We start from the raw sequence: 15,143 nt of genomic DNA, 5'->3' as shown, positions 1-15,143 counted from the left end.
CATTTTATAATAGCAACAGGTTAATACGCAAAAAACTGAAGTGATCTCAGTAATCTTGCCAATTGCTTCCAAAATATACAGAAGCTTATCTACACATTTAAACTTCAGACTGACAGGATAAATCGAATATCTGCATGTGTGATGCAACCTCAAAACTACTTCATAGTAAACCTCTGAATAATCACTACTGTATTTTTCTATGCTCTAGTATGTTAAGAAAAATATTCCTGATTTTACCAAAATATACATTTGCCAATTCTTTATTTTTAAGGAACAGCTTTATCATAGGAAAATTCTTTAGTAGTATATACTGAATATAAATTGACAAATGTTTATTTTTCTATTGTCTGTTTTTCCTTCTAAATCAGCTTGGATCCCACTGCTTTAAACCCAATAAAGATGTCATTTACAAGACATTTAGAAGATGTTTTTATCAGTTATGTTTTCACTTCTGTTTGTGCCTGAAGAGGATGCCTTTAATACCCTAATGACAAAATACTATTTAAACACAACCCCCCCAAAATCTCTCCAAAACAGATGCTATGAAGTTGATTAGCAGATACTCACCAGTCCTTAGCCATTACACAAAATGAGAATGGGAAACTGGCAGCAATCTTTTCAAATTCTTCCTGGGAAATGTATCCATCCTGATCATGGTCATAATTTTTGAAGACAGACTGTGCAAGGTAATAGTGTAATAGTTTATAATGAGGATGGTCTGAATTATCACTTTTGAAAGCCTCCACATTTTTTATGGATTTCCTCTCCTCTTTTCTCACAGTGTCTATTAAACAGTGCAACAGTCTAATTGCTTTTGTCGCTTGAGACTAGAAAAGCATTATGATTTCTTGATTTGCAGCAAAACGTAGTTAAGTCAACACAGGCTGGACTAAAAACTTCACAACACAATGACAGCTGTTTTTTACTTCTGCTTTAAGACTATTCTGTCCAGGCCTACATACACAATTTGTACTAATGCTCTCAATTAGTGCTCTCAGTGGTGGTTTCTGTGGCCAAATCAGTGTAGCTGTCTAGCTCACTTTATCAGGTCAGTGTTATGAAAAAATCAGTTACATGACAGAATTGTCAGGCAGACACCTACTTCCAGTTGTGGAATGTATTACTATTTGTCACTGGCTGCAAGGCAAGGAGCACACCTAGAACAAACAAATTTAGAAATATATTCCAAAACAGTGTGTATCAAAGGATGCCTTACAGTATCAGAAGTGCTTATAAAGAAAACAGAAGAAGCAGGCAAGCAAAGATGAACTCGTTACATTTCTACCTCCACCAGTTTTGGAATCAATCACCTTACTTAGTAGTTCCCCATAAAGCAGGGGACCCAAATGAAAGAGAAAAAGTAATTGCTGCTTGTAACAAAGCCACTGAGAGGCCTCCTGTCACACTGCATCAGTAACACGATGTTGGATGCCCTGGTAGAAACGGACTCTCTGGCTCCTGAAAGAGTGCCTCTGGCAGTAAACAAGCCAGCATTCACACCTCCTGCTGGCTCTTTACCCACTGAAGGATCTCCATCCCTGCCTCATGGTCGTTGCTGCTGTTTACAGCTAGGCAAAGGTATCTGTGAGGACAGAAGTCCCATCCCCATATTGTCTCATAATTTGAGATTAAGACTACAAAGATTTACAGTAACATGAAGTACATTGGCCAACCTTACTTACATCTACCATCCTCTGAACATGTTTGCTGACGGTTTTTGGATCAGGTTTTGGGGCCACTCCTGAGGCCCAGTCTGCAACTACTGGTGGTTTGGAAGGTGTCATAGGCTGAAAAAATTTGAAAGGAAATTCATTAGTACCACATGGAAAGATTTTCAATATTATGCTTCTTCCATTTGTGGCAGTGGACTATGTGACGCAGGACTGCAGAAATGACCTGCTGGACCCGACATCGTTCTTTTGGTAATTACACGGTGCTTAAGCGCTTCCTCAAACTGTTCCAAAGGGCAGTCATTCCTTAAGTTGTCGCATTTCACTGACAGCCCTGTAAAAGCACCATCTTTTCCATATTTATAAAACAGGAACAAAATTACCACGTAACACTCATGGGTTTCATCATTTGAATCATATAAGAATTCTCAATTTGAAAAAAATAGTATCAACTGCCAAGATTAAGACTGATGTGATGTCTCTACATAGCAACTTCATTTGTCTTTGTGTTTATATTATAAAACCTGATATGGTGCCAAATCTGCCATATATTTTATCTTTGGCTTCATCATTGACCAAACAATTTTCTCTTTAATGGATTTCACTCAGTCTACAAAGCTAAAATCCTTTCAATTTAGCATATAATAAAATAAACTAATAAAGTCAATTTAAGAGATAAAATTTTCTTTTTAAAAAATCCTGGTTTTCAATTAAAATCACTCAAAAAAGCCCTCCTTTTGTTAAGAATTTGTAAAAGCCCTTACAGCAGCTCGGTGACTTCGTGGCTCTCGTGCATATGAAAGTTCATAAATTTCATCTTCTGTGTAGTAAAGATCAAGGGACAGCTGAAAACAAACACATTAGTTTAATCCCAGAACAGTCACTAGTACTTTACAAACCTGTTACTAGAGTACATTCATATTTTTTGGTGCATTATTTTTTAATTTAGATTACACCTAGAAATAAATTAACTTGAGCTGCATGCACAGGTGTTCACATTGATTTGAAATGTGTCCAGTTCTACATTCCAGACTGTTATTGCCATTATCTGGAAATCTGTAACATGGACTATTGGGAGTTCAGAAATTCCTGCACTGAAATGAAGTATTCCTTCTCATTTATGTCCCATCATATATGGCTGCATGAAATTATGACCAAAGTTCCACATATCTGTAATAGCCATTTTTATAAAACATTATTTAGAAGAAAAAAAAATACTTAGAATAATTTCAAACAAACATTTAGAACTTTTTTTAAAGTTTTAAGCAAACTATTTAAAAATATCAGGAAGAAGTAAGAAGTTCACCACTTCACACAGCTGTATTTCAGGCCCTGGGCATGTGTCCTTAATTTCACACAAGAGAGCTCCCAGAGAGAACAAATAACCTCAGGCACATAAGCATTTTTATCTATTAGCTTTTTCCTGAAACAAGGCTTGTAACCAGAAAGTGGAAGAGGACCATCTGGTATTTCCAGGATGAGATACTTGTTACGGCCAAACAAAGCTGAGAAATAAGACAGGAAGATTTACTATTTTAATAGAAGGTAGTATTTTAACTCACTAGAGAAGCCAAAACTGTTGTTTTAACAATGTCCTAGGTAGCATTAATTTTTTAGTAGCATGGCACTGACTAGGTATGACTGGGAGTGAAATATATCCACTATATTTGACTAATATTTATGTCAGACAGTTTCTTAAGCACTAGAAGAAACTTGACTAGAAATGCAGTATCTTGAGGGACTGAACTTTCAGGTGGTTTTGTTTTCAACACAAGGAATCTTCCTTACTGAAAGTACAGAGAGTGCATACTACTATAGTGAAGCAGAAATAAACATTTCCTTCCCTTATAGAAATAATTGGAAGCATACTGCTGAACTGACACCTCTACCCTTGCTGCCAGATAAACAAGTAGCACCAATTTTTTCTTTTCAATTCCTGTACGATTCTGGAAGGAGAAAAAAAATTTCTGAAGAGAAAACAATTCTTATAATCTTATTATATGATCTTACAATCATATTCATAATTGCTTAATTAATTAATTGCATTCTCTATTTAGTTGTTTGATAGACATATGAGATTTTTAATCGGATGTATTTATCTTATCTAACACACTTACTGTGAGCAAGTGAACAAGGTCCATATTAGCCTCCAGGGGAAGTGGCATTTCCTGGAGTTGAATCAGCTCATCTATGTGGTTATACAGAGAATACAGTTTATATACATTAATTTTTTTGTCCTCCAAGTAGTCTGGCATACCCTCATAAAGGGATATTAAGTCCTTCAGATGGACCCCAAGGATTGGGATCTTAAAGTTACTGCACTCGTTATAGGCACGTCGGTAACTATCATAATTTCTGTAAGATGAAAGCAATTCTGTCATTTCATTAAACACCTAAAAATAAAAAGAAAACCAAAAAAATCAGTGCTGGTTACTGTTTCTCTTTTTGTCATACAGCACAAGAGCTTCCCATGTTATTGTTAAGGAATTTACTCACAATGACTCTTGAAAAAAATTTTAAGACTTCAAATGAAATCTATGTATTCTACCTTTCCTATACCCATAAATTAGATACTAATATGTAATTACAGACATTTATATATAGCCTAATCTATAATGCTGGTCTCCTTAAACTCCCCATTTAGTCAAATGAAAAGAAATATGGTTCTTTCGATCAGGGGAATCTGTATACAGTTAATGTGTAAGCACAGCACAAGCACTCCAACATTCATAAAAGCAGCCATCTTCATATTAAAATGTGGAATTCATTCTCTGACTTCCAGATCACCAGCTGGAATTGCTGGAGAGGTCCTGGCAGAGAAACCCTATGCTGTGCCATGATCCCATCATGGTGTGATCAGAAGTCATATGTTCAAGGTGGCACACCTATCTTTTTAACAAAACTTTTTCCATGTAAATGAACTAGAAACAGTATCTTAGGTTTTTTATAAAGGCCAAATTAATCTTCAGTCTAGCAGTATAAATATTTCCCTTGTTTAAAATTATTCAGGTACAAAGTTGACTAATTAACATAATAAATTCAATGGACCAATGTTTTCTCTGGGAAGTTCCTGATCTGTAACTTTTACAAACTGTTTGACATTGTTAAACCTTGAAGTGTATTTTCAAGTCACTAATTACCAGACTTTTAATCTGCTTTCTATTAACACCTGCCTAAAGTTTCTTGATACAAAAAGTTATTCAAATAATGTGCACTCATGCAGCCCTTAAAATGACAACATTCAACAAATTTTGATTGCTTCTAAAATAAGCTTTCTAACTGATTTTTTAGATTCTGAGAGCTGTAACCATTTTCAGTGGGAGGTCACACTTCAGGTCTTTACTCCAGGTTACTGTTCATTTAAGTTCACCATACTGTGATCAAAACAGGCCTTTCAGATACCTTTACAGACTCTTTCAGGCTCCAAAAAGGACAAAGTATCTTATTCTCTTAAGAAGCCACACCAAGGCTTCTTAAGAAGCATTGCTAAAAAGTATGCCTTCCTTCCCTTTTTTCAAACAGCTTTCTTCGGTATTTCACAAGAATTTATCTGGAAATTAAAATAGATTCTTAACATTCCACCACACTATGCGTGCATTAGGGCTAAACTTGTTCAGGTCTAAATTAAATAAAGCCTGTCAAATGGAAAGATCAGGTAGATGAATAAAACCAGATCTTTCACTCAAAGCGCAGAGCTCTGTGCTAGCTTTTACATACTAAGGATCGTGAGTGTTACTACAAAGACAATAGTTTTGTTTTCAAATGTTCTAAGATACAATTCTCTGTTTTCATGTTTGAATATTATTCTGTACTACTGCACATAAATGCAAATGCAACTCATCACATCTGAGATTAAAGGAGAAACCTTAGAGAATCTGTACAAGATCTTGAAGAAAGGTGGGGTTGCAAGAAGTGTAGGAGTAACTGGTGATGCAGAGATGAAATACCAAATAAAAACTCTTCAAAACCAAAGAAATTTTTGTTCTGTCTTTCCATCTTATCCAACAAACTAAGGTTGCTTTTAGTGTGTGCAGTGACAAAAAATTAAAGGTTCTCTTATTTGTAAAACTTAGAGAAGCAATACTTACCTTAATTACATCATGAGGAACACAGGAGCTTGTTTCCTTGAGCCTGGAAATGGAACTGTGACAGAGACCTCCTATCACAGCCATTAATGTGTTGAAATTCTGCAGCTGGTGGAGCTTCTGTGTTGACACAAAAAAATCAGTATAATTTAAAGGTTCATGTTGTTCAATGTGCACTCCCAAATTTTAATTTCCTCTACTGTCTTGCTCTGAAGTCTTACAAGTTTGTGCCATTCGACTTCATGTATTTTAGTAATGAGTTGCGATTTTAAGGAGTGTAACATGAACTTATTCTACTGTTATTAAATCAAATATTAAATTTTCAGATACAGTAAGTTTCAAAGTACCTCCTCAGCACTTCCCCTTCTTCCCACAGTCTACCACAGCTAGGAAATATGGCCTATTATCTTGGTTATGACTGAAGTTGAATTAGTATGCAAAGAATATGGATAGGGCCATAGTTCTCCTTTTATCCAGGAAGGTGTTTCTGGTGGAATGCTTCTAATTATAGCCAAAGCCATGAGAGTCACTCATGCTTTGGAAAGCTTCACAGACACAGCTAGGAATCTCAAATGCTGATTCAAAAGCAAGTCTAGTTTAACCGTGAAAATCTTCAGAATGAAGATGAGGAAGTCCTGGTGCCATGCCACTGTAATATCTGAACACTTGGTAAGACAGCACACATACATGAATACACATGGTGGGTATGAACCAGGAGACCAGGGCAAATACTCCCAGCTCACCCTACAGTAAGAGCATGGGAAGAGCAGACAAAAGGGCTGTATCAGAGAAAGACAAAATAAACACCAAACGTGCCAGATTTTAACTGACCTGTGCAACATGAATAAACTTGATGAACACTTCAGCCCGAAGCTGTGGTGTTGGTCTGCTGAGAACCATTAGCTGCACCCACTGAGAGATACCATTGCAAAGAGAAATTGATCTTTCCATTGTTGGATTCTCTTTCACACTACTATTCACAATGTAGTTCTGATAATCTGAGAACTTAAACAAACAAAAGAAACGTAAATGAAAATTCATTTAGTTTCATATGCCTCATGACCTGTGTGTGGACAGAGTTCTGTTACTCAAATGAAATATAAAATATGTATTTTACACCATAAATATCCATGAAACTGATATCTTTCTTTTGTGAAAGCTTTGTTAAAATCAAAGCAGGGGTTTTGACTAATTGAATTAACTGAAAGCATCTTTTTGCCTTGGCTCTTATAAACTCCAGGATGAGTAGAATTTGGGATTTCCTCCCAGCCTCAGTGGCTTCCTAGGTTCATTGAGTATAGACTTCTATAAGGAAGCTTAAATTGAATTTAAATTGTAATCTAATAACTTAGCAATAGTTTAAGGGAGTTCAGTGTTCAGTTTATGTATTCTGTAGCTGAGGCACACTTCTGAATTAAGCTACACTAACAGAAAAAGCAAGTTCAATCAGATTAGTACAAAACTGAGGTAAAACCATTCAGAATGTGAGCTACAGATTCCTTAATACTTTTAACTTGTGAGATTCTCTTATTTAATCAAGGCAATCTAAAATTATTCTGTAGATATCTCTGACACACTTTTTTTTAAAGCCATTCTTACATTAAGATAAAGAAATCATTTGCTTTCGTTGATGCAATTTTTATCCATTCTGTTGATTTATTCATTAACAAAACTGCACAAGAATTTGAATCATGACCACTAATACTAAATTACTAATTACTATGACCACTAATACTAAAATATTACCAAAACCACTCATAGCTGTAAGAGCTATACATTCCTTTCCACAGGAATACGTGGAATAGCACTGATCTTCAAGCAAAGGTCATAAATTGTCATGCTGTTGTTTGGTTTTTACTATCCCTCTCTCACCTTCTCACAGCTTTACAAATTTTTCCACCTGTTTAATAAGAATTATTAGCACTTTAAAAGCAGATATGACAGCAGACACCTCTAGATTTGTCTTTGTCAGATCAGAAATGGAATATAAGTAATTAGTAGAGCTGCCTCTGAGATACATAGTACTTACATTGCAATTACTCTTTGAATTTTAAACCCCAGCCAGGTTTGGCTGGATCTTGAAATTTAAGCAACTACTTTATACAGATAGGTAATTTTTCAATATCTAACTACATAATTATGGACTTCATAGTAGTTTCAGTACAACTATGAATCAGTTTATATTTTCCTCTCAGCAGTCATCTCCTTTGGAAAAGATTTTTTTAAAATGCTGAAGAAACTAATCTCTAAAATGCTATGTGAAAATTTTGAAATAATTGTGGTGCACAAATTTATTAATAAGGTCAGCTATAACAAGCTTGTTAGTGGCAGATACAGTACAGAAGTTTAGGTACTTAAATATTGCAAGAGTCTCTTATTGTGATGGCTAACTTAAGAGCCTCAACAGGAATCCAGATTCTTACAAAAGACTGTGGCCTTCCTGTAATTTATGACTATAGATTAGAATACTTTCCAAGCACCAGCATGCCTCAAGTCACTGCTCTGTTAACATTACTCCTTGCATCCTAATTTGCTGCAAGATGGATGGTATCTCATGGAAGATTTTTCTGTATGCTGTGTATGTGACCAAATATCTTCCCTTCTGACTTTCAAATGCCCAAACCTATAAATAGTTACAGCTGGTCATTTTCAGTCTATGAGGCCATATTAAAATAATGAAAAGATTCTGTAGCTTAGGGCACCATAAACATATTCTGCAAAGATTTAGTTAATATAGCTAATTATTAATTACATATTATTTTCTGACCGAAGTCTTGGTAAGCTCAATTTATACAAGGACATACGCAGGTACCCTGCATATAAAATGCATACATGTATGTAATTGTTGGAACTCCATGGCACATCTGACACTCTGACTAAAACCACACTTGTTATACTCATTAATTACCTTACGTCTGCACAGAGGTTTTCAAAATGGTAAGTTATATAAGCTTTGCATATTATTACTGCCTACATGCAGCAATCAGTGCATGACTTCAGTTCTACAGCTTTTTGAGTTTAACACAAAACACAGAGTCACGTACTGTCAGCTCAAAATAAAGCACATTAAAACACGACTGTGAGATCTTCCACCATCTAGTGAGAGCCCTTTTTCTTGCATAGGTAGTCTTGCACAGCTTCACATTGTAGTGCTATGAAAAAACCCCACCAAAAACAACTAAATAACAGGAACGGCAAAAAAAAAAAAAAAAAAAAAAAACACAAACCCAAAAAAACCACTTTGCTTTCAGTCTTATGACAGAGACTTTGCAACCCTCCTAGATTTGGTCTCAAACATTCACTTTTCTGTGTGAAACTCTATCAGGTTTGAAAAGAGGCAATGTTGTAGCATACAGTGATGCAAGTTAAGCCAAGATGCATAGGGAAGTTTGCATCTTCTCAGCTACAAATATTACTGAGAAAACAAATCAAATTATAGAAAAGATAAATTAGATAAATCCTTAAGAATTGTTTGCACATTCAAAGCTTGTATAAAAATATGTTTATCTCCCCTTACATTAAAATGGTATTTTCTAAAGTGCTTTCTTATCTCTAGTCTTTATTTTGCATGCAGAATAAAAAAAAAGCAAGCAGAGTCCAATGGCCATCTTCAATGCAGTCCATTATTCACTGCACAGGATTGCTGGACTGTTCACTACAACCACAGAGGGTTAGCATTCTAAGAGAATACTCCAAGTTTCCTTCATCCCATTTCAGCCTGATTACTGATTTGAGTCAAAGGATGATGACATCCCTTGTTCTAACAAAACAAGCTTCTTTGGAAGAAGATCTTGGATTTGGAAAAAGGTTTACTCCTCTTCATTCCAGCTCATCTTGCCTCAACTTTTCCACAGTTGAGGTTCATTCTCTCACTCCCATATGGTTGTAGCAGCAGGATATCTAAGTTATGTAAGACTCCAAGTTCCACTGGCCACTTTCAACACTAGTAAAATTAAAGAGTCTGGAATCAGATTCAGCATGTCCAACATCCTGTGTAGCACAGTTAATCTTGTAATGCTACGTCTCTGCCATATTTTCTATGTCTTTCCCATATTTGCTTCATATAAATAAATAAATAGATAGATAGATGGATAGATGAAAATAACTTACTGATATTCTTCTGAAAGACTTAAACTCAAGATAGGTAAGGTGGTCTGACAGCTCCTCTGGCTCAAGGTGATCAAAAAGAAGTGAGACTTTCCGTTTCTTACTGGTGTTGGCCTTTACACGCTGTGTCAGCTTCCTAGACCAATCCCTAGAATTTCTTTTAAAATACAATTACTCCAAGTTATTTTCTGAAGAACAAAACTTTCCTCTTTCCCTAAGTCAGAGGTAATATTGTTTTCATGCCTTACAGCAGTAAAAAGTGAATTATTTGAATTTCTAAACAGCAAACTCCTTTCATGAGTTAGAGATTATATGACAAAATATTATTGTTAGTCTTTATTGTATTGATGTAGCATCTTAAGTACAATACAACTGTCTTACTAAACAGCATGAGAGTCTATATAATTTCTGCAATCAGTTCTACATTTTCAGAATAGCTGTCTGTAACTTTGTTTTCATTGAACACATCCAGCACTCCTCCATTTAATAATTCTTAGATTTCCTTGAGCAACCTCTGAGTATGAACTGTCCCCCTTTACTGACCCACAGAGTAATCAAATTTATTTCAATTTGAAAAGCTAAATATCTTCTTTCATAACCAGATACAAAATGTATGCCAAATTCTGCTCTGCTTTAGCCTGTGCATTTCCAAATGGACACTTGTTTTGTCAGTGCACTGTTCCACAGAGCTATCTCACCCTCACATAACAGGGAAAGATGGAAAGAGGTCTTCACAAGAAAGAACTATGTGATGTACAGCTCTAGGATTTATTCTTGTCATGACAAGTATTTCATAACCAAAGTCATCTCAACAATACCAAGAGTCTGCAATGCAATAAACTGTATCCTTGCTTACCTTTGTTGCTAAAATATAAACACACTTTTTTACCTCATCTGTTACCCAATCAAATAGTATTCTCCTTTTTCACTGATTTCAAATGATCTTGCAAAACCCTTAGGCACTGACAAATTTTCCAAGTTCCCTGGATAGAGTAAAACCTAGCTGTCATAGAGAATCAGCACAAAGTCTGCAAGGCAGTTAAATTCAACTCAAGCCATTCCTGAAAGGCATTCTGTTCCTCTACATAACGTATATTTCATCTGTAATGAAGTATAAATTCTTCTAAGGATAGCTAACATATAACTTATGAGAGACATGATATTCGAATAAAGGAAATTCAGAGCCAAAGTGTGTTTTCAGAATATATTGAGACTTTGACACTCACATTTGAGATGTGTCAATTAGACGACAATGTAACTCCTCACCATTAGCTCGAACCACCTCTTGAAATTCCTCCATAGCTGTGGATAGTTTAGAGTCCATTTTGAACATGATCCAGAACTCTGTAATCCAATACCTATTAAAATTAAAACACATATTAAGTAAAAAAAAAAAAAAAAAAAAAAAAAAAAAAAAAAAAAAAAAAAAAAAAAGAGTTTTGATCAAGTTAGGTTGAAATTTAGTATGACCCTGTTTGGCTGGGACTGTTCCTGTGGTCAGTTCAGGTCAGCTGTTCCAGCTGTGTCCCTCCCCAGCCTTAAGCTCACCCCCAGCCCACACTCTGGCAGGAGCAGAGTGTGAAAACAGAAGGAATTGATACTGTGCATTTACAGTTCAGCAACAGGTACAATAATGCTGAGTTTTACTCACAGATTCAATGCACAGCATTATAGAGGCTGCTATGAAGAACGTTAACTCCATCTCAGACAGACACAGAACCCAGCACTATACATGTAAAAAACCTGTGCTTGTTGGAAAAATGGAAGTGCACTTTCTTATAGATGCATGTATGCATGAATTTGCTTGGAAGCCAAAATGTTACTAGATCTTGCACAATACTAAAGCATTCTGACAGAACCTCTAATAATCTGCTCTGAGAGAATAAAATCATCACAATTTAAAACAAATTCTACTTTCCTGTTACTAATCATTTCCCTCTTTGTGTAAAGAAGAGGTACCATCAATCTACTAGAGCTAAATATATTCCTTGCCTTCTGTTTTCTCTAAACTGAGATATTTAACTTTACTATACTTAATAGATAAAAATAAAAGTGTTCCAGGACCATGCAAGTGATAAAGTAGAATTACTAAGGATAATTACCTACAAAAGGCAATTGAGCTTTGCTTAGTACAAAAATATTTGCAATATCCCACTTAAAATTTAATAGACCTATATAGTAATATTAGATGCACTTCTATCATATCCTGGGCATTGTCAATTTTCACAGACATTTAAGATAGCAATTCATATAAAATCAGTTCAAAACTGTGACCTGGCAACTCATGCACTGATTTCAACAAATCTGCTAAAAGTCGGTTGGACCTTTTTGTGTAAAGCTGCTAAAGTGAACCTTGAAAAGCAAAAGCAGAATACCTGTTTCTCACTTAATGTCAATTTCAGATATGCAAAAACGTATTTATATTTGTCACATGGATGACTGCAAACTAACGACTAATAGCTACTGACCTCACAAATATATAAATATATAAATATACAAATATACTTACCTCACAAAATAGCATATCTTTACACACAGCATGGAAGAGTTATTTTCTAAAGCATTAAGATAGGTAGAAAGCTGTTAAGGAAAACCACATCCATTCACATATGATATAAAATACAACATGCTTGATACTTCCCAACCTGTAAGCAGTAAGAATCACCCTGCTGTTGGCAAATATTATATCAGATTAGGTTTTCACATAAATAAATATACAAAGTATATCCCAAGGTTGTTACCAAAGTTTACTGCAACTATGACTACTAGGAGTAATATTGATGCAGTTGCCAGAGGACTGAGTAGTGTTAACCAGTGAAGCGATTCTGTTTTCTACATCTTTCTTTGCAACAGGCCTCACAATTTCTCATAAAACTTGTGCCACGATATGTCACTAAAATTTGAAATATTCATACCAAATTTATCAACCAATGCATTTATGAAGCAATCCTTTTCAGCTAATTCACTGGAGATTTAAAAAAAAAGAAAGGAAAAAAAAGCTAGTTTCTTTTAAACATAACCAGTTGTAGACAATGGTGGAGCAAAATGTAACTCATCTTCACCTTTCTAGCTACACAACAGTTTTCATTTGACTTGCTCTGGCAACTGAAAACAACCAACCATATTTTCAGTCTATTAGCTCTTTAAAACATGTTTTGATACTGCAGCCACTGTCTGTTGAAGTCATGGAAAATCCATTTTGAAAATGTATTATGCATGTCATGATTCTTCTGATGGAGATGACACACATATTTTCAGGCCTGGAAAGCATAATTCAGTGAAAATACCTTGTGGATTCACTCACAATCTGACTGCAATTAACTGCAGCCTAAATCTACCACAGCTGAAGGGACTTGCCATGTGCCCTTTAAACCTGCTTACATTAGGCTGACTATAGAACTAGTGAAGTCTGAGTAAGTTCCCAAATATTTTTAAGCGCCCCTCTCTGAATATTTAAAATTAGACGACTTACAAAGAACTTGTAAGCACCTCAAATCACTCCCATAACTTAGGGGATGGAAAAATGGTGCAATTGGAACACATGCAAGGTTTTGCAAAATAGAAGAGCCCAGACTACCTGATCCATTTAAATCTGTCTTTAACTTTTAATATCTTTACAGGGTCACAGAGTTAAAAATCAAGCTTGCAAAATATGCAAGTCTAGAAAATGTTCCATCTCAGAAAGAAGATGCAAGCACTGACTTTGTTGCATTTTCCAAGAGCCCACGAGCCTAAGCGAAATGCAGCACCACATCACACATAAGCTGTAGCTTGGCACACTTGATCCAACACCTGCAATTGGAGAAGAAGCGGCACAGTCCTGCTACAGATAGACAGTTAATGCTCCAGTAAAGCTCTGTTGTCAAGGATTCTGCTTGTAAATGCCTGGAAGATACAGAGTTTGAGAAAAGAAAGGATTATTAAATTGAATTGTACCAAAATTGGATGGAGATCCTTAGCATGACAGGTCTCCATCCTGTACTGTGCTCATCTAATTAGGAGTAAGCCTTTTGCAAAGCTAAGAAAACAAGTAACATATTCCACAATTAAAAATTCCAAAGAAAGTCCAGTATTGTGAATACGATTTAGTATCTACATTGTGAAAAATCTAATGAGCCACAAACACACACGTATGAATCCAGGCACTGAACTCAAAATGGGAACAAATAGAAAGGAAAAACTTGTGATTATTTCAGCAATTTTGAGCATGTGTAAGAGGAAGAATTTTTGTTGAAAATTTTCATATCCTGATGATACCATTTTGTTCCTTGCTCTTTGACTTGATAGTGGACAGAGAGAGAAACAAATCTGAAACTTAGGCCTAGGTTCACAGTACCTAATTGATGTGCCTACATTGACCTAATAGATATTCCCTCCACAGCCAACAGAGGGTGATTTATCCTACTTAAAATCTGACTTGGAGTTTCATCTTTTCCTCTGTGTATAACAAGCTAAACCTGACAACCAAAAAATGCCAACCCTAAATCAAACAAAAGCACACCATACAACTAAAAGCTGTAAAGAGCAAGTATACAATTTAATTAGTGGAATACTAATACACCCATAGGTTAAATGTTCTCTACTTACCCATTTCAAACTTGTCAGGCTATCAAGTTACCTTAAAAGCAGGTGGAGATTACAAAGGATATAGATCAACAAGTTTCTGAAGCATGTCTGCAGAGGAGATGAAAAACTGATGCATGGCCAGAATTATTTTTAGCAGCTGGTTGTTTTGACATGCATTTCCTTCTAAATCTAAAAAACAAAAAGGATTATTCATATTGAAATCTTGCTATACCTTCATAATTTGCAACAGGCTTAATCCTAATTCTAATCAGGTCTGTTCAGGTATGCTATTTCAAAGATGGCAGGAATTAATTTAGCAAATGCATCATTTTTCTGGCGAGAGTCATATAACAACTACTATATTTCACTACTGTGTTTGGAAGACCCGTTAAAAAATAAGAGAAAAATAAAAAAGGCAAGCAAAAAAGCAGCTGAGTCTCAAAAGTAATCAGAATACCCAGATAAAGATAAAAAATATCTAAGCCCAGCAATGCACTTAAATGCTTAGCTTTAGGCATATGAACATAAACTTGGAAACACATCATTGAACTACAGAGCAAAATAGTTCAGTTAATGACCCATATCAGCCAGTCACTGGTATGACTCCACTTACCAAACAGAATAGCACTATTCTCAAGGGTTTGTGAGCCTTTTCATACAGTTGACACACATAACAGCAAAGTGCACACACAGGATAGGATCACAGTTGTGCATA

The 15,143-nt window shown here is 35.5% G+C and overlaps 1 protein-coding gene across 1 annotated transcript in view; it reads right to left on the bottom strand.

Annotated features, from left to right (window-relative positions):
* RASGRP1 (RAS guanyl releasing protein 1) overlaps positions 1-15,143 on the bottom strand; it is a 38,280-nt gene that overhangs the window by 7,752 nt on the left and 15,385 nt on the right. Inside the window, exons 3-12 of the mRNA XM_066321433.1 lie at positions 14,512-14,617; positions 12,372-12,434; positions 11,089-11,220; positions 9,866-10,019; positions 6,587-6,760; positions 5,759-5,875; positions 3,788-4,063; positions 2,435-2,515; positions 1,683-1,787; positions 568-677 (exon numbers count right to left, since the gene is read on the bottom strand). Coding sequence (XP_066177530.1) covers positions 568-677; positions 1,683-1,787; positions 2,435-2,515; positions 3,788-4,063; positions 5,759-5,875; positions 6,587-6,760; positions 9,866-10,019; positions 11,089-11,220; positions 12,372-12,434; positions 14,512-14,617 — 1,318 coding nt within the window. The remainder of the gene's footprint in view (positions 1-567; positions 678-1,682; positions 1,788-2,434; positions 2,516-3,787; positions 4,064-5,758; positions 5,876-6,586; positions 6,761-9,865; positions 10,020-11,088; positions 11,221-12,371; positions 12,435-14,511; positions 14,618-15,143) is intronic.

This window comes from Sylvia atricapilla, chromosome 6 (assembly GCF_009819655.1).
Source record: "Sylvia atricapilla isolate bSylAtr1 chromosome 6, bSylAtr1.pri, whole genome shotgun sequence".
Taxonomy (NCBI): domain Eukaryota; kingdom Metazoa; phylum Chordata; class Aves; order Passeriformes; family Sylviidae; genus Sylvia; species Sylvia atricapilla.
The sequence above is the reverse complement of the archived record's forward strand: the minus strand, read 5'-3'. Positions and strand labels throughout refer to the sequence as shown.